The 20,377-nt window shown below is 38.9% G+C and overlaps 1 protein-coding gene across 1 annotated transcript in view; it reads right to left on the bottom strand.

Annotated features, from left to right (window-relative positions):
• Nucleotides 1-3,618: 3,618 nt before the first annotated feature.
• TBX18 (T-box 18) overlaps nucleotides 3,619-20,377 on the bottom strand; it is a gene marked incomplete at its 5' end in the record, with an annotated part of 17,820 nt that continues 1,061 nt past the window's right edge. Inside the window, 5 exons of the mRNA XM_009082599.1 lie at nucleotides 3,619-4,444; nucleotides 6,949-7,043; nucleotides 10,634-10,698; nucleotides 11,674-11,841; nucleotides 18,250-18,421. Of these exons, the coding sequence (XP_009080847.1) occupies nucleotides 3,720-4,444; nucleotides 6,949-7,043; nucleotides 10,634-10,698; nucleotides 11,674-11,841; nucleotides 18,250-18,421 (1,225 nt within the window). The remainder of the gene's footprint in view (nucleotides 4,445-6,948; nucleotides 7,044-10,633; nucleotides 10,699-11,673; nucleotides 11,842-18,249; nucleotides 18,422-20,377) is intronic.

Below are 20,377 nucleotides of genomic sequence, written 5' to 3'. Positions count from 1 at the left end.
ATGGTACAGGTTTACTAGTATTGACAGCACTGTCTGTGATTTTCAAGTTTGTCCTGCTATCCTCTGCTGAAGCAGAAATTAGCCCTCTCAGAGTTTGATTGTGCTATTCAAAAAAAAAAAAAAAAAGCCCTTCTCTTATTAGAAACAGAAGCTTTCATTCTCTCTTGAGGCCTGATATTTATGATCAAGCATTTCATGCCTACTTCTCTTGTCCTAATTCTGGTCATTTGCAACAATGCTGGTGTTAAGTGACTATGAAACCCTAGTCTCTGAAGTAATCAAATTTTCAGGCCCTGAGCCCTATGTCACATGGAATCATTTATTGCAGTACAATAGGAAATACAGTCACTATTCATAACAGTATTTCTGGAGGAAGTAATGCTGCTCATTGCTGAGTAACAGTGTACCCAGATGACTATAGGCTGTAAGTTGTGTCTTAGAAATCAATGGATTTTTGCATTTAGAACTAACAGATGAGAGAGTAAATTGCCAAAGAAACAGCAGAGAGAGGAAATAGGCAGAGTACTAAGCTCCCAGTCACAAGCTCACCAAGTACCTGGTCACATGGAAGTGCTAATTTCCCAGATCCAGCTGATAAGGTGCGCTGAACTTCTCTTGGCAGCTGGATGACATGGGCCAGGAGGAAGTAGCAAAGCTCCATCACTGGCTAAACAGCCTGGCAAGGAGCTCAGTCCTTTTTTCCCACACAAAAACTCCACAGCTCTGCTATCAGCCTCAGTATCTCCTTGTACACAACATCTGGTGGGATCTTGGCATATAAATAACAGAGATTCAACTGCAGATGGTTAAACTGAACCATGCAAGAATTGCTGCAGCTTGTTGTATTAAGGCTCTGAAATTCAAAGCTTACCTTAGAGTCACTTCCTTTAGTCTTGATGAAGTTGTAGAGAAAAAAAAAAGGCCCAAGCCTCTCAGTTTTCCAAATGTAGTAAAAAGTGTTTGAATACACACTTTAATATATTTTCTGTGGCATTTTTGTAAAATACAGATATATAATTATAGATATAATGCATATATAGCATTTACTGTATTGATAAAAAGCTAGTCTTTACACAATGACACACCAGTATTTACAGCATGATTCAAATTTTAAGGAACAAATGTTTCAAACAATATTGTGTGGTTATATGATAAGAATAATTTGAGGAAAAATAAGAGACCAATTCTAAAAGATTCCCAGACAATAAAGCACATAGTCCTGTCAGGAGTACCTCCATGAACATCCATGCACAACCCTATTTTAAACTCCTTGCACGATTTAGCTCTTCCGCATTTCTACTGAGTCAACAACCCTTAAGATGACGTGGATAATTACCCTTTTCCAAGTACAGATTAATTGTACCATCTTTCCCATTTAAAGATTTGTCCAACTGCAACATTTCAAAGTTTTGGCTAGAGCAGGAGTTACTATACACAAGTTACTTGTTAATTTAAACCAATAGAGCTATGATGATTCACATAACTGAAAACTTGCCCATCTTCTACACATCTTAGAACCCTTTCACAAGCCATTAGTGTGAGGTTTTTGAATAGCACTTTTAGCATTGCATTTGCTAGGAGATCTGCCTCAGAAGACACTGCAATGACTACGGACAGACCTGAAGTACATGAACGCCCTTTGTTATCCTCATATATATGTGTTTCTTAGCCATTCATCTGTAATGTACTGTCCACAGCACTGCACAAGCAAAGATGATCTTCATCTTCTAAGTACCTTTCCTGTGAGGCAGAGAAGTGCTATTGTCACATTTTACAGAAAGAAAAAATTCTGCTAGAGATACTGAGTGAACTGTGTAAGGTCACTTAGGAAGTTTGAGACAGCAAAGAAGCAAACCCACATCTCAATTGCATCCTCTTGTCTTTCCAACTTTGAATGAGAACTTTATATGTACAAATATGCAACCAGTAGAAAAAAAGCCCTCTCCAGACACAGGCTTAAAGATTGCTGTCTTTTCTCTTCTGCTCCCAGATAATAAGAGGAGATAGCACGAGGACTGTTTCTGCATGCATTATCTCCATCACACTGTAGAAATATTAGCTTCAATGAGTCCTTCTTGAAGTGGGAGTAGTTAAGCCCACTATTTTGACAGAAAAGACATAGGTACACTTGAGAAACATGAAAACCCACCTTCACCAAAACAATCTAACAAATAAAATCTGAAAGGCCTTGATCTCCTTCAATGCTGACCGGAGAAGTGTTTTCATCTACATTTGTACCCACCTTGTAATACTTTTACATCACCTGTACAATGTAAATGAGGCTTAGTTTGCAGTTGAAGATGAACTGTTCTCACAAGCATTAAAATTCGTTCCACAACCCCTGAGGCTCAGCTCCAATGGATGGGCAGCTGAGAGGCAGCTTTTGCAGCAGGACTGATGCACACCGGGGCTGTGCAGGTACAGATGAGGGCAGAAATTTCGCCATGACAAGTGTCTCCCTCTGTCCTTGTCACTCTGGAAAAGCCTGGTCAGGAGCAGGTTGTGATCTATATTCTTACAAATGCCATTTAAAAAACAGAGGTGTGAACAAAGGAAACCTCTCCAATTTCAGGACAGAAACTGCAGAAACAGAGGACCAGGGAAGCAGCTACAACAACATTTTCCTTCCAGAAACATTTGTTGGCAAACTTGGCCATCTGCCTAATTGATACAGGTGATGTATTTTTGAGGATGTAGGACCTTTTGCCCTCATTAAAAAAAAAAAAAGACCAACTCAACAAACCAAATCCAAACAGAGCACACACACAAAATGGGTAAAACCAATAATGGAATTTTTCATCTTGCTCACTTTTTTTTTTTCCTAAATCAAACCTGCATTTTCCTTTAAAAAAAGTAAAAATACAAAAACAAAGATATATTAGAATATCCTACTGTCCAGTAAATGTCTTATAGGCAATATTTATGGAGGGAAAAAAATGCATCAAGCCCTTCCTTTGACAAAAGTTAAGCATCCTGAAGTTCATTCCGTACCAAGGAATGCTGCTTTTTATGCTGTTGCATTAAATCATTCCTATCATCACAATTTGAATACACATTATTTGTCTTCAAATATCTAATCATATATCTAGAATAATGTTGAAAAAATAAATCTTAGTGAGCATGTTGTGCTGTTGATAAGCTAAAGACAGCATATCATGAGAAGGCAAACTTATCTTTCCATTTACTTTGCAAATAACTTGTTAGCTAAACTTAGATCTTTGGCTGGGTGCTTGATGCTTAACAAGAAGTCCAAATACCTACCCTTTGTATCCCTTATAACAGAGAAGAAACTTGTAAAATGCCTTTGGTGCATCAGCTTATCATTGTATGAATGTTTTAAAGAAAGTCACCAGTACTATAGGATGTGTAAGTGGGCTTGTTTGTGTTGTTTAATACTCCAAGTGTCATTTCATTCTTTAAAGGGGTTAGAACAGAGGAGGGGGAAAGGGGAGGAAGTCTTACTTAATTTGTTGCATATGTCCCAACGTGTTATACAACTTAGTGTATTATACCAGAAAACTAAAGCAGTCTGCGCCGCAGTAAACTGTGTAACTCAAAATAGGAGAATAATCTGGCCACAAGCAAGTCCAAAATTCAGTGAAACTTCCTCTCATATTATATATACACACACTTTACAAGCTATGCTGAGTGTCCTTTCATATTCCAAAAGAAATACATTGTAGACACCAAACATACTGTACTTTTACTTAAAGGCTTCATCAAACCATATGTGCAGACACTTGAGAAGATGAGAGTGTCAAGCTTCCTAGGGTCCTAGAGTCAAAGAAATTCTGCTGCCCCCCACTGCTAAGTAAGTGCACTCCTTCCACGGGGGGCAACATCTGCCGATCCGTCATGGTTCCACTTGGCGAGGACCCCAAGAAACTTCCTTGGGAAGAAACGATTTTCTCAGGACTGGCAGCCAGTTTAGGGGATGTGGAAAAGTTATATCCATAGAGTGCACAGGGACTGTGCAGTCTAAACGTGTTGTAGGAGCCTTGGTGGGTTTGATTAGTGGTAAAGGCATTGCTGGATGGGGATGGCATGATGTACTGGAGCTGTGGAGACATCCCTGAAATCTGCATAGATAAGCCAGTCTGTGGGCAGCTGAATGCATCCCCATCATTGCCACTCATAGACATATTCACAGTTGTGCTACTTGACACACCGACATAGGAGGGAGTCCTCGGGGGTGCAAACGTCTCACTGGTTTGGTTTGTGAGCCTGTTGTAGGTTTCAGCCAAGGATGTGCTGTATCTGTTCAGGGTCAAGCCTGAGCGGGCACAAGCTGTGTAGTCAGCTGGAGCAAGGGTACACAGCTGGCTAGTGTTGGGACTGAGGTGGAAGGCTGGAGATGAGCAAGGGGAACCGGGTAAAAGGTGAGGGTGGGTAGATGGCACTCCACTGCCAGATCCCTGGAGCAAGGTAGAGGAACCTGCATTTCCTGGAAGAGAATATTACAGTGTGAGAAGCACGTCGGGAAAGGTTCACTTCCTAGGTGTCTTGTCTTTTATAATAACCCCTGACATGAAACACAACTCAAATTAATTGAAAAAGTCTTTTACATACATGTGCAGGAGAGTGTGTGAGTAAGTCACATGCATATTTCTAAAGAAACAACTTGACCAAGAAAGAACGTAAATTACATTTTCACAGCCATCACTCAACACTTAAGAGTTCCTGCCCAAAACATTAACTGCTGAAAGCAAATTGCATGGCAGTTAAGGTGTAGCCAAATGAGTACCACATCACAGGAAACATTCTTCAAAATTAAGATTTTTGGCTTGTCTATGCTCTTGCTACAGTCTGGAGTGTGCTTCAAGCACTGTGTGGCTGACTATCACTCTCAGAGCATCAGCTGAGGAACCAGCTCCTTAGCTCAGATGATAGAGGCTCCCACAGTTTACAGCTTCAGGAAAGTTCCCAACTTCAGCACAAAATTCCAGAACAACAAAATCTTCTGACTTCAAAAAAATCTGAGATCAAACCTTCAGAACACCTTCAGGAAAAGTATAGGCTGAATACTATGCAGCGCTGCTCCATGTCATGAACAGATATGTTTGCAGCAACCTGTTTGCAAATTGTTCATCTACTGATATCAGAACTTTTTACATTACAAATACCAGTGCTGAATGCCCCTGAAAACGCACTGCTTGCTACAGGTGAAGCCTTTTCTCAGGACTGAAAGTTTCCCAGCTGCAAGATACACTTTTCTTGAAAGATTTTGTCTCCCTGAACACTGTGTGTAGGAAAACTAACTAGAGCCTTTCACAGTCTCCTAGGCAGAAGACATTTAACAAGGAAGACTCATGTTTGTGAATCACAGTAACAATCAAACAGCTTGATGCTGCAAGAGATACATACTGTCAATAAGTTAGCAGGTTATGGTGAAAAGGAAAAATACATTGTCAGTGAACCCTGCCTGCTGCTTCTTGCTCTGTTGACAGGACACCACAAGTTCAAAGCACCATAAGACACTGCCACATTCCAGAAATCCTGATACAAGACACACTTATGTTTTTTTCCCATATATGTCAATACCTCCACTACCTGAAGTGGGCACTTTAAGCATTAACAACCTGGACAAATTTCTAACCATCCTAATGTCCAAGGTATAGATGACTATAGATTTTGCAAGGATCCCAGACTCCATCCTCAGAACATCAACAGTAACTTCAACAAGCTCCTTAACTTCAGGCAACAGCAGAAAGGAAGTGCAAAGCTCATGGCAGCAGTTCTGCTTCTCTCAAGCAATGCTGCTACACACAAACAGGACAATAAAGCTGGTCTGTATTCTAAATGGGTTAAATGTGTAGCCAGTTGCCTTTCTGTCTTACAGTCTGACAAGGTATTTCATGTCTGATGCTAACTTCTAATTACAGATCTTGTTAGAGGACTGTCTCTCACTCCCATGCTCTGCCCAAAACTCTGCCAACACTCATCCAGCATATCTATGGCTTTGCACAAAAACCTCCTTTTAATTGCCCACATCAAACACTGATGCTCAAGATTTCTCAAAGGAATGGGCTAAGGAGAAGTTGACAAAAGTGATTTCTCTGAACTTCTGTATTTTCTGAATTTTTGCTCTGAAGACACTTAGCAACTTTGCAATACACTATCAAGAAAGCAGACTGGATGTTTGCAAGTTTGGTAGCAGGAAATGTGGAGAATCAGAAGCAGTATGTCTGATTTAATTGTGAAAAAAGCTGAGAGGTTTTCTATATGTATTGGGGTACTCTGGAAATAAAGGAACTCAGAAAAGAGTACAGAGATTCCCTTCTATGTCCAAACACACTGTTTAAATGTTTCTCTCATTCATGGCACTACCTGTATAATGGGAAAAGTGGAAACTAAGAGGTTTCCAACAAAGACTGATGAGCAGGAAAAAGCAAAATGGAGAGGAGATCCATTTTTTCAAGTATAGGATGCAGATTTAGTTTGTTGGCACATTTACTGAACACATTTTAGGTCTTTGAGAATCAAGAAGTCTTTCCAAGGAAGAAACTCAATTAAGTTTGCTAGTATTTATTCATTACTTAAGATGACATTTCTTCTCTTATTCCTTTTTTGTTTCCCCTCTTAAAAACACGAGTAATTCCTGCACTGGAGTTTGGATGTATATAACAGAAGTAATCTATAAATGATCTCTGCCTTTTGTATCTAGTCAGAGCGTAATACTAAGGAATAGATTATTCAATCCTTAAATAACAAGCATTCTCCTCCACAGATTTATCTTTACAATATAACATTTTTATTGCTACAGTGATTGAGTTAATACTAGTTTCCTAATTTAGAATAACTCTGATGAGAGGTCATGGCATGCACTGGGGTTAACTGGTTGTTTTCTCTCTGCAAGTGACATGCTTACCTAGACTTTCGTAAAGCATGATGGGCAAAGCTTTATCTTCATGCACTTTTGTTTTGAAAGAACACAAAAATGGGCATTACCTTGTTTGGGTATGCCTGGTATATCTTCAAATGTAAGTGTCCTCAGTGAAGGTCTCCAGAAGGCATAAGACTCTACCAGAGCTTCCAGTCCCATTCTGTTTAGAACAAAAGAGTCATGCTGTCATGAAAACAAGCTGTGTTTTGTCACACATTTCTCAATATTATATCTCAGAAATGTAGAAAAATTAGTCACATTTCAGGATTACTTCGAAATCGATTTTGCTTTTTAGAAAAGAGCCTTACATCCTGTCCATGAGATCACTGAGATCTGCAACCACTGGTCTGGCAGCACACAAAGAGTTTTCCAATTCCACAAGTCTATTTCAATAGTTTGGGCCTTTGGGGACAGCTGATGAGTGAAGAGACTTGGCTAAAATTACACTAAATGTTTTCCTAGTAGGATATTTCCCTAAGAGTTCATCTTTCTGGCTCTAATTCCCAGAGGAATGATCTCCTATTTCTGCCTAGAACAAAGGTAATCCACTGACAACTTCTATTAAAACAGGATTTCCTTTCATTACTGATGAGCTGGAAAAATCACACTTAAAACTTGAGCAAGGCATGGGTGTAAAACTCTTTTGCTACTGAAATGTAAAAAGCAATGTTGTGTCTTGGATATTACATGCTGAGCAAAATGCCTTTAGATACTGAAAATATTCTGTCATTTTCTTTCAACAGTGTCTTGAGAAAATAGAAGTAACGGTGTAGACAATGGTGGCAGACACTATTTAGATGAATCTCTGTTTCCTGAAGGTAAAGGCCCATTTGTTTTCTGACAATTATTTATGAATAATGCACCTCAGAGGGATATATACACAGAGGTATAATTATGCTGTTATTTTTGGCTGCTGGGCCTCAGAGGCCTGTTAAGTGTCAGCATCAGGCACACACCAAATACAAGTGCTTGCCTTTGAGCAGCAGCACTCTGTAAACTCAAATTATGCAAAGAGCCCAATTTGAAGCAACAGCGTGTTTGATACTGCTCCTTCCCCATTGCATTTCCAGCAGGAACACAAATGTGTGTCAGGAAACATTTATAAAGTATTTATTAGCTGAACCTGGACTAAAAAGATAGCCTTAATTTTCTGCAGTAATGGTGAATTTTCATTTCTAGTTAAAGTGGAGATAAAAGCCACCTCCTGGAGGAGTGTAGCCAAGGCGATAATTTATACAAGATGCCTTCGAACAATTTCCACATTTTATCACCACCCTAATTTGCGCTATCAAATGGCCAAGTTTATTTAACAAAACAGTTATGTTTTTCCTGAAGTATTTAAAGGGAGAAATTCTGGTCCTTTCCTGAGTAAAAGTTTTTTATAGGGTCAAACTTAAGGCCCAACTGAAGAATGAAACTATTCTCAGCACATAAATTCTGTTGCACTTTGCAAATGCACAGGGAATGCTTTTAAAAGGTGAAGCTACTGATTTCTGTAAAATAGCCCGTGGGACTGAACAGGAATTACCTGAAAGGGAATTTTTTAATTAAACAGAATTATTACATGTAGCAGTGCAGAGTAAGATAGTTGCAATAATTAAAGCAATATTGAAAAGTTGGATATAATCTTGCTGTAGTATTTTTTTAACTTTGTTGCAAAATAAAATGCCTCAGTGATAAACACACCAGCTTGAACAATGAAGATAATAGAACCTTAACATTCAATTTCAGTATTTAGTAACACAATAAGTTAATAATCAGCTGAGAAACTCAATAGAAAATTCCCAAACACTTATTCAGTAAGCCACAGAGACTATCAAAGAAAACAGCAATACTGACTTCAGTAAACCAACGTCAATGTGCAACAGACAAGAGTTTGCAGAGTCACTTCTGTAACAAGTATGTTTGTTACAGAAAAAGCATTCAAACCTCATCTAAAGGCTGCTCTGAAACGTGTTCCAGAGCCCAATCCTTCCTTCAGGACCGACCTTAACTCATTTCCATAAAATATAAGCATCTTTCAACTAAAATATCCTGCTTTTTTGTGATGCCCAAACCAAACTGTTCCTAGCAGCCAAAGAATCCTCTTTGGATATCCCCAGTCCTAAAACTGGATTTGTGTGGCTGCAGATGCAGTACTCTTACACCACCTACATTGTTTTAAGGTAAAACCAGAGCTCTCCTACCACATTAAAACCTATTCAAAACTGGTTTCTGAAATATTATTCCCTCTCTATTTTAAAGAGCATATTCTCTTCTTTCATATAACATCATGGAAGAAATTTGAAGGACTCTTAAAACTCCTACATTTCAGACGATCAGGGTTTCACACTTCTTAGGAGGTTCCTTACTACTTATTTTATAGTTCTGCAAGCACAGCAGAGACACTGCCTGTGGAAAGCTTTCAAACAGGGCATGTATCACAAGTCTTTTCTTCCCCAAGTACACACAGCATGTTTTGCTTCTTCAGTCACTGCATTTATCTGAAAGTTACTGTTCACATAGTTTCAAACTATAAGGCTACAAAGGAGGGCAAAGCTCTATTTAGATTGGTGCCTGGGGCAGCCCTTCCAGGCCCTAGGGCAAAGCATGGTTATTTGTTTCTTACTAGAAGCAAAAATCTCAGCTGAAAAGCTACTTACAGTGAATTCCTGTAAATCTTTACAACTACACCACCCCTTCTATAAGTATTCACCTCCTAAAAACTACTCTCATTCACCATCCAGTCTCAACTTTTATGCAATTCAGGTGGAAGCACAAACCAGGCTTTTATGCTGTAGCCTCTGCTAACAGAGAAGCTCAATAAAGCAGGTATCAAAAAGAAACTCTCTGATCACTCCTACCAGCACAGAGTCTGTCCCCTTCTCCGCAAGGCTATGTCATAAATATAGCAGCTGTAGACACCAAATGCAACGTGGTAACTGGAAATGATGTATAATATACACCACAATGAAATGCTGCTTTTTTTAGCTGAAATAGTTTAACATACAATTCATAACAGGCTTAAGTAGTTTGCATTAAACATCGTCGGATAAAATACCTCATCAGCACTGGCAGCCCAGACTAGACCCAAGTCTCCACTTTGCACTACTCAGATTTCTCATTGCTATTTTGAAAGATTCATGGATCAAGAGAGAACAAGCAATTAATCAGTCCATCCACAACAGAAGTGCAAACCAGGCTTGTTTCAAGGTCTTCTATTGCCTACTAGGAAAGGCATTTGCCTAGGAAGTGGATTTAAAACTCCTTAGAGTAAATAGACACTTGAACACAGGTCTCCCACCTCCTAGGGAGTGTACTAAACATAAGATTACTGCACAAACCAACATAATTTCTCCTCCTTTAGGAGAAAACAACTAACCATTCATCCATACCAAATGCCACTTATATGCAAGATAATCTCGGCTTATAGTTTGACAGTAGCATCTGCAATTTGTGTTTTCAGCCAGCAGAAAGATTTCAGGAGCAGCCTGAAATCACAGACCTGTGTATTTATTAATTCCACTTACAGCCTTCATGCTTCCACCGAAAGTAAAACTTGAGTCTGTGAGTCACACTTAGTGCCAAATTGTTCCTGACCCAGATGGTCAGAGGAGTTGTTATGGGAGCTCACCACAGATAACATTACTGGGAAAGGTAAGTGCTCCCTCAAGGAGCCTGAGTTCTCAGATTAGTCTGTCTGTAAGTTGGACAGCCTTCACAAACTGATTCTGTCAGCAGTAACAAGCCCACCTTCTTCCCAACACCTACCTGTTACGCCCCGAATCTCTAAACCCTTTGGCGAATGGATTCCTATCAATCTTCAGACGAGTGATCTGTAAATATGATTAAGAGAAATTATTACCTGTAAATTCAGCTAACTAGCACACAATGTTACTCTCCTGACAGAATTAAGCTGACAGGAGAGAAAGATCATCACATTTGTATGGTTTAAGATGGTTGTCCTGAAACATAGCAAAATAAGGGCAAATCTTCTGATCATTATTGTTTGCAGATCCCCAGAGAAGTTAATAGGTATTTAATGCTACCAAATGGCAGGTTGGAATTCTTGAGAAGAATCTTGTGGCAAATGTCATTTTTCACCTAAGAGTACACTGCCTAATTGCAATAGAATTTAAATTAAGTATTATTTTTGTACAGGTCAAGAAGAAAATGTGAAAAGAGAGATTATCTCTAAGTTATTGTCCTTCATTTAAAAACAAAAAAAAAAAGCAAAATATCCCCCACCCCAAATACTTGCAATTTATTGAAATAAATCGGATAGTCCCCAGATAATTATGTTTCAGTGTTTACATGTCTCTCCTGCTGTTCTCTTTGTAAATAATATATGCTGTTAATAATATATGCTGAATGCAGTTAAGGAAAGTGACTACAATTGTCTTCAGACCTCAGGTTCTCTGTTAAAGTCCTGAGAGATTTGAAACCACTGAAGTCAAGACCAGAAGTGCTTTAAAACTTCTAGCCAGAAGTGTATCTTCACTTTAAGGTACAGAAACATTTTTTAAAATTAGGCTGATCTTTACTTTGTTCTTCATTGCTGTATTTACAATAAAGGCACCATTAAACATGATAATTAGACTGGGTGAACTCCATAATAATGACTTTTTCCATGCAGCTTCTAGCCCACATGGCCTGAAGTCTCAGCTGTAGCCTCCAGGCGCTGCTGCAATACTACCAATGAAAGCTACTTAATAAGTGGTATAATAAAAGTATCTGCTTTTCTCCTATCTCTTATGTCCCTGTTCTGCTCTGAAAAGCCTATAAAGTGCTAAGCAGAAAGACCAAATTACCTGTTGATTTTGGTATGCTGTGACAGTAGTGAAAACTGTCTCTGGAAAGGAGAAGGCTTTCACCCCTTCTCCTGAAGGGATAGGCTTGACGGGGGACAGATCATCACCACAGTCTTTTCGGATGACGTGGACACGAGGCTGATATTTATGCATAGAGTGAAGGATAATCTGTGCAGTCATGAAAGGAAAAAGATAACATTTATTAGAAAGGACACCCTGCTGTTTCAGGACTAATAGCTTTTTGGAACAGATTATGGTATGTGTTTACCATGCCACTTACTGGAAATCAAATGTTTTCTTTAACCTCTGAAGGTTCTTATTACAGTAGTCTAATCCCTGTGCATTTATGTTATTGCCAACCCTAAGCATTTAAAAATTACAACTCAGGAGCTCCAAATTCAGAGACTGGCTCAATTGAAACTGGCTCAAAAAAAAAAAAAAAAAAAAAAAAGGCACACCAAAAAAAAAGAAAAATCGGGAGTGAAGTCCAGGTCCCACTGGAATTATGAAAGTTTTGTCACTTTTTTCCACTGAAATCTGGATTTGATCTAACAGGATTAACAGCAGCAGAATTTGCCTTTTGTTTTTGGAACCTTCGGGCTAAGCTATTGGAGCAATTTTTTCCCTTATACCCCAAAGGCTGGAAACATATCTTGTTTGGAACACAAGTTGAGATGCTCACACTCTGAAGAAGCATAAACTTAGAGTAAACGAATACCAAAAATCCAAAATTCTAATGTGTTAATAACCCTAGATTTATAATACAGACAATGAACATCAATAAACAAAACCCTCCCAGCATACAAAGCTTCAATTAAAAATAAATTATTAAAAAGAAGTATATAAGTTCATAATGCATAAAAGTAAGCACAAAAATATCTCTTGGTACTGCACCCAAATTTTAGAGGAGATTTAAAATATAGAATTTTTCCTCTATTTTACTCCACTTCAGCTAACCACTATTAAAATAGAAGATTTCCAGAAAAAAAAACAAACCACTTGGAAGTTCAACTGTTATTGTTGGAAGACCTAAGAAATTAGTAACATGATAAATAAATAGTCCTATGGCTATTGGCCTGTGGAACCACTAATCAACATTCAGGGGAAGCTTTTTAATTTCCTGCTCCTTGACTAGCCTTAGCATGTTCATGTGCTCAGGCTTTCAACAGAGCCTCTATGCCAGACACCGTGGAAGTTCATTCATCCAAATCATATAGAGGACATTACATTCATTTGGATAAACTAGAGTTTGGCTAGTTTAATACACTTGGCCCTGGCCAGATGACATGACCCCATTTTGGATAAGCCAAGTTTCTGGATAATCAGGGGGTTTATTAGCCTCTGAGTAGGGTTTTGACAATGACATCACAGGCTCCAACTAATTTGCTCAGGGAGTGCCCTATGGATGTTCTCATATGAAACCTTTTCCCAGTTTCTGAAATCTTGCACAGAGCAAGATGTTTTATCAAGCAAATATGTATTCTCTTTGACAACACTCCTTTCAGTTCTCCACTGGCGAAGATCTACAAAATGAAAATACAGAGAGGACAGCACATTCCTGATCCTGCTTTCCTGTGAACACCCAGTGATACCAGAGGAGATACTGGTGCAACAGAAAAAGAAATTAAGAAACACTATTTCACTGATCAAAATCATTGTTTTTCTCTGCCTTACCATTTTCCTGGGTGCTACTGAGTATACCATGTTCTGCTCCCACACAGATTACTTGACCCCATCAGCTCTGTAGTGCAAACTACCACTTACCCACATAGCAATGATAACCCTGGCAGCTACAAACAGCTCAGCTCATGTATCAGAACAAGTGAAATCAAAGCAGCACGGAGATGAACACCTCCCACTCCTTATCTGGGTGGCTATTACAGCTAAACTGATCCATGTCATCTCTTCAGAGCAACCTGTCTGGCCTCTGTCCTATATTAAAATTTCCTGTGCTGACATACCATTTGGCAATTAGCAAATTCACAGCAAGAAAACTTTTTTCTTGATCTTGTACCATGCCTTCGACAATGGGATTTTTGTTAGTGACCTGAAGTACTCTGAATTCTAAATAAATAATACATAACTGCAAAACCCTGGTGAATTAGAGAGCAACACTATGAAGATAGGACATAAAAGGAGAGGGGGATGCAAGACCCGCCCCAAAAACAGTTTAGTTCTATTATTCTAAGCATCATCTAAAGCTACTGTGAAGAAAAAGCTAAGAAAAAGGAGGTTCCAGCTGTTCATTTCACAGTGCTTGCACATTTAACAGCACAAATGGGATCTAACAGTTTATCTGCAGAAACAGCCACTTTCCCTTCATACCCTTAAAACCCAACAACAAAAAACCCCAATCAGAAGTCTCACTGTGTTCCCATACACAAACTGGCATTACTTTCAACTCAGTTGAGCCTGCCTCTCTCTACAAACCTCTCGGGGTAAGACCAAAGCACTTTATAGGGGAATAAACCTCTCCCACCAAAGGCAAAATTGTATTTAAGCCACAGCAGCTGTCAAGATATCATTATCAGATGGAAGACACTGCAACAGGGAGCACACAGGTAGGCAACAGAAGATGGCCAAAGCACCTGCAGACACACAAAGCTGGGATTACTTTTGCAACATGGCTTTTGAGAGATGCTGCCTTGATGAGGCCTCAGAGCTGACCATGAGCACAAGCACTACCATGGCACAACCATCACAGCCAGAATAAGTGAGAGCCAAATACGCCTTCACTGGGGAGATGTTAATCCTCCAGCAGCTTGGCAGTGCACAGACTAAACTACACAGTCACCCCATCGTCAACAGCATAGTCCTTGACTCTGTTTTTGCCAAAATTCTTCCTTTATCCTCCCTCTAAAGCACATACATTTAGGCTTTTTGCAGTTAGGGAAGTGTGTGGGGCTGAGGAGCATGGATTCTCTCTTCACTAAGACAAAAACTGCAAGTACAAATGCTGACGTTTCACAGCTTCTCATTGTGACAAGAACATAAAACTACCCATTGACTGTAAGCAGAGTTCACTACTTGGAGCCAAGTCTGGGCAGAGTGAGAGTCCACCTCTGCTTCCAGCCTCTCCCCACCTTCAAATGGGGAAAAAACCCACCCCAACCACCAAGGAACAATTAACACGCTAACAGCCTCATTTTCACTAGAAGTTAAAAGATGTTCCCCTGCATCAAAAAATACTCAGTTGAAAAGCATGGAAAACAGTATAAAATATATTAACTTTTCCCCTCTATTGAAATGCAGATTAAAAACTGCATAGAAACAGAAAAATCATCCAACTCCAACCAGTCTGAGGGAGAGATTCCTTTTACAATGCAGCACTTACTCCACAGATCAGAGAGCAATGAGAGGTGTTAACAAAGATCATCCAGACCATGCACTTCTCAGTGACAACTGCAAAATCCAGGTTTACTTTACGTTACCATCGCAACTCAGATGAAAGACACAAAAGCCACAGTGTGTGTCTTAATGCCTCTGTAAGAACATGGTATTTCCAAAAGTGGGAAATTCGCCATGGAACTCCCTTTTGAGATCAAAAACACACAAGGAAAACACATCCTTACAAGCATTGCTTAATCCCCTCAGCCTGCAAGTGAAACCCATGTATCAGTGAGTGTCCTACGCACACCTGTACTTCAAAATCTCTCCGCAGAACAGCGCTGCAAAATTACATTCTTACAAACTCCCACTTGAAATACTGATGAAGAGTGCAGCAGGCAACAAAGAGCCTGGAAAACACTCAAGCAGCAAAGCAAGTCATCTTGGAGATGGCTGATCTCCTTTCACAAGATGCTAATCCCAGGCCAACACAATGCAAGGGGAGCTGACTGCCATAAACTGCTACCACAATGCAAATGCTGCATAGGAATAGTACCTTATGGCCTGGTGGCAAATACTATCCCTGTTCCCATGGACATGGGTCACTTCTCCCACAGATTCTGACAGTTAATACTCTGGAATAAGTAAAAGGTCTCTATATTGGTCTCATGTGGACTCCCTATCTCAGCCAACATCTGCAAGATGAAAAACTACCCCTTGGGATTTTAACACAAAAACTCTGCAAAAGCTTACACCTCTGAGGAGCACAGGAAGAATAAAGGAACAATTTCAACAAGGATTAAAGCCCCAGAATCAGAGAGCATGGAAAGCACGCCCAAAAAACATCAGCTAAAGCCCAAGGTGGCTTGAACTACTGGAGGAATGATGGCAGAGTGTAAAGACCCCACCAAGGTTTCTCTGAGCCATTCTCCCTAAGCAGGAGGGGAAAAAAAACCCCACTTTCTAGTAATCTACAATATACTCCATGTCCTATACAGGGATGTGAGAGTCTGAATATTTGATATAAGAACAAACATTCAAGAGACAGTACAGTCTTGACCCTTAGCTCTTCTAATTCTCCATCCGTCCCCCGGTACCCTCTTGAGAAAAATGGTTCCTTCCTGCTCATGAGAAACAATTGTTTTTAATATTCATCACAAAATATGATTATTCATTTTCCATTATTGCTGGAGGCATTCGGAGGCTACATAGCTTTTTCAATACAGCATTCCACACTACCATAGCTTTAAAAGAAAATATGTACCCATTGGAAGAGACACTTTTCTGCTTTCTGCTTTTGCCTTTTCTGGTAATTATGAATGACATGTTTGCGATTTCCCAGATTTGAGAAATATGAAATTATTTTACAGTCATCCTCCTTTTGTCCTTTTATTTTAATACTTAAATTTCCATTTTTGAGGAGGAGGGGCACTGCCATAGCTCTGAATCAGTTCAATGTGTCTCAAATCACTGTAGTCAGGCTTTGCTTCACTCGTTTCCAAGTCAAAACACTTAACTAAAGACCAGAAAATTTATATCCCCCCCATGTTATGAATAATGGTGTGCTGTGTACACTACACAGGTTTCAGTTCAGAATAAAAACAAGGCTAAGATCTGGGATGGAAAAATACAGTAATACAATTCTCTACATAGCTGAGATTTTATCACAAGAGCAGTTTACGACTGCAAGTGCAAGGATGGACCACAGTACCAACATATTGCCCCTCTGAAACGAGAGTACAAAAACCAGCTGGCCAGCTCGCTCTTTTATCCATTTGCATCCACTTGACTTTTAAAGCCCTTAAGATAGATTCAGAGAAAGCAATTCCCACTGGAGAAGAGTCACAAATACACAAATGCTGGGGAAACTAAGGAAACTTTGTGTGCTAATCTTAACTCAAATGGACACTAGCAAATCAGACTCCATAACTGTAACCCTAGAAAGAAGCGACAGAAAACATCTTTCTTACTAGCCTAAAGAAAAGCACTGTTAATAATCCCACATTTCTTCTAAGGAAGAGTGGAATAAAATTATTAAAATTATTATATGAATGGGAGACTTTTTATCCCTGTTATCACATTTGCTATCTTGGCCCAGCCAGTTTCCTATATTCCTGCCTCTGTTAATCTCATTTGCAAACAGAAATGGGGAAAAAAATCTCAAACTGAGACTATATATTGACAATATACCTGGCTCAATATCACAGAGTTACAACCAGACCGAAAGATGCATGTAGTATCTCTGTACTCTGTGCCAGGTACCTTTTCTTTCACTCCCTTCCTTGAAGGAACAAGTATCCTGCTTAATAAATCAGGTTATGGTAAGGACAATGGAATCCACATCCTGTCTCAAAATTTGCCTCCAACATCTTAAAACTATACCACTTGGAACTTGATGCTCCTTCTGAAAGGAAACCAACATTTGCCATTTATTAAGGGAGTTTGCAAAATCAAAGACTTCATCCTGACTAAAAAAAATTCTCATTTTTTAATTATTTCTTAAGGTGTCAAGTAAAACCGTTTTAGGGGTTGCTGGAACGATACTGGCTTACATCTGTCATGTTTCAACAGTTTTGAAGAGAAAAGGAAATATTAACATAACACATTTTGTCACATTAGATAATGTCATAACTAAACAATTTAGAACTTGCAAACAGAACACTCATACTGCATACGTCTTCGCCAGTTTTTTCAGAAGTAATGAGCCTCAGCTGTGAAAGGGTCTTGCTTCATAAGGTATGCAATAAATCATCATCAGAGCAAACCCAGCTCCCATGTTGTTCGTTTTTGACTGCAATTATTAACACCTCACGGGATTTCACACAAACGTTTAGGTTAAGAAAATACTTAAGTGTATTTTTATTCGCATGAGGTTATTACATACTATTAACGTTTCTTCTAGCCACTTGTGAATTTAAGCGTCCTTTTCGATCGGAATACAAGTTGCAACTAACACGCTCAGTGGGAAAACATGAGAGCAATTCTGCCCCTTCGTATTAGGTAATTTAGCCTTGTAAAGTCTTGCTTTGCAGAAAGAGTTCTGTTTTTGAGGGGGGAGTAAAACAGCAGGCTCTAATAAGCAGTTAATTATTGGAGCAGAAAGTAAGCAGATTTGAGATCTGGACAGCAAAGTTCCAAAACGACTCTGAAAAGTCAAGCCTATTTCTGGCACCCTGGAGCTGTATGTCAGAGCCTTTCAGGGCTGAGCAATGTGCCTACATATAATACTGCAGAAGAGCAAGTACTCACATGCCCTTGGTCATCCAGCTCATTATTGGTAAGCTTCAGTTTGTCAAAGCTGATCACTTGTCTCATCCAGGTCTCCCCGGAGGCGGGTGAATCAGGGTGAATATAGACACGAGGTGGTACTGGAGAGTCAGCATTACCAGCCACCATCCACTTGGAACTATGATAAACATACCTATGAAGAGAAAGCAAATACCTATAACTGCAAACCCCAAAATAATTTATCAGACCCATTCAGTATTAATAAATTAGGGCCCATGCATACAGCAAGACCCCCATCAATTAACAAAATGTGAAAGAATGTAATTTTCTATAAACAGAAGCAATTTTTTTTAGTTTCAAAGCATAGTTCTGCCACCTGCAAAAATAAGGTTTAAAAACTGTGCTCTGATCTGACCTTAAATCTTCCTAAAATCAGTCACAATCTGAACACTAGGCTCCACACTGAGCTTTAAGCTGGTGCCAGTTCATTGACTGCTACAGCTCTGCTCTGCACAGGCATCAGCAAACAGGGAAGAATCTGATCCTTAATTTCTCAAATCTAGTATTAACTCCATATTTGGAAAATTTTACATGTTGAATCTAATATAAGAGTCCATAAATAAAGCTATTGAAGGGAAAGAACACTGTGATTGGGAAAAATGATGAAAGTATGTCAAACTGTGCTCTGGATATTTCCACAAGACAATATTAATTGGCTTGAAGAGTATTTCAAAAAGGATTAAAAATGAAAAAACCCATGTTTGTATTTCATTTGATATGCCAATGCTGACAAAATCATTTTATAATAAAAATGGTGCCTGCTTTGGTAGAAAACTTATTTTTAAGCCAGACACTTCACAGCATAATTTAAAAAGAACTAACTGAAATCTTCAAGTTATTTTTTCCAAGTACAGTAAAATTCCAGCAATTCAACTGTATTTTTTTCAAATCATAGTTTTGTACAATTCAGGTCCTTGTTAGAAAAAGGCAAACAACATAATCTGAACAGAAAACAAAATGATTCAATGCACGTATCACTCCATGCAATTCAGATCAAGCTGCAAAACTAAGATCTAGAATAGTGATGAAATTCTCTCCTGGGGACAAATTCTCAACCCCAGATTACTGTTGTAACACAGTCAACTGTTGTATCATTTTTAATTTGTTTTATATTTCTTGGCTTATACTAAATACATGCTTTCCTTGCATAAGAAAATAAAGTCATAAATACACATAAAACATTTTGAGGAACAGCTTAAGCTTCCAAATGTTTACAAGGTCAAATTTTGCTATAAATCTAGACCTAGGTGTAATTTTCTTCATTTCCATTAGGTTTTGCTCTCTGCTCTGTCAGCTAAAGACTAGGCTCTATGTTACTGCTGTCTAGTCTATCTAAATTTGAATACCTGCAAGACAGTCTGTGAAGCCACATATACAGCCAGAGTTAAAAAAACACTCAGCAACTAAAAGCACAGCAAAGAATGACAAGTGGCATCAAGTAAAACATGTAAAATGTTAATATTTAGTGGAAAGGTTAAAGGTGTGGTTACTAATAGATGAGTACCGAAATTTAAGCTTGTCAACTAAGAAAATACTGTCCTTCACACAGTTTTTGTTAGGTTACTTAGGCTATTTGAGCACCACGTATCACACTGCACAGACAGTGCAGGTCAGTGTGACTTCAATTATTTTAAATGAAATGGAGTTTAAACAACTCATATTCTATATAACTGCTTTCAATTTTTAATATTAACATTTTAATTCATTTGGAATTACTGCCTTGCTTCTTCTATTAATTTAGGAATTGCCAGACCTTCTAGGAATTATACTTCTACGTTGTTAAGTGAATGCGCACATGCAACACAAAGCAAGAAAAGAGCTTTCATTTGAAGTATACAGTGCCAGTCCAAAGGGAAAAACAAAAAGGCATTTTTTCCTCTGTGATACAGTCAGAAAAGCCTCCCCTAACTGTATATGCTGGGCATCCTCAGCACTGGTATCTGCCCCTTGCTGAAAAACACATAATCTAAAATAGTTCTTAGAAATGTCTTATACACCATGCGAGAAAATGACAAAATTACAGTCAACAAGGAAAGGACACAAAAAAATTTAGGGCAGCATATCCTTCAGAAGTAAGGCAGCATTCCTG

The sequence above is a fragment of the Acanthisitta chloris genome, unplaced genomic scaffold (genome assembly GCF_000695815.1).
Source record: "Acanthisitta chloris isolate BGI_N310 unplaced genomic scaffold, ASM69581v1 scaffold13079, whole genome shotgun sequence".
In the NCBI taxonomy this organism is placed as follows: domain Eukaryota; kingdom Metazoa; phylum Chordata; class Aves; order Passeriformes; family Acanthisittidae; genus Acanthisitta; species Acanthisitta chloris.
Note: the sequence above shows the minus strand (reverse complement) of the source record. Positions and strands in the feature narration are given on the sequence as shown.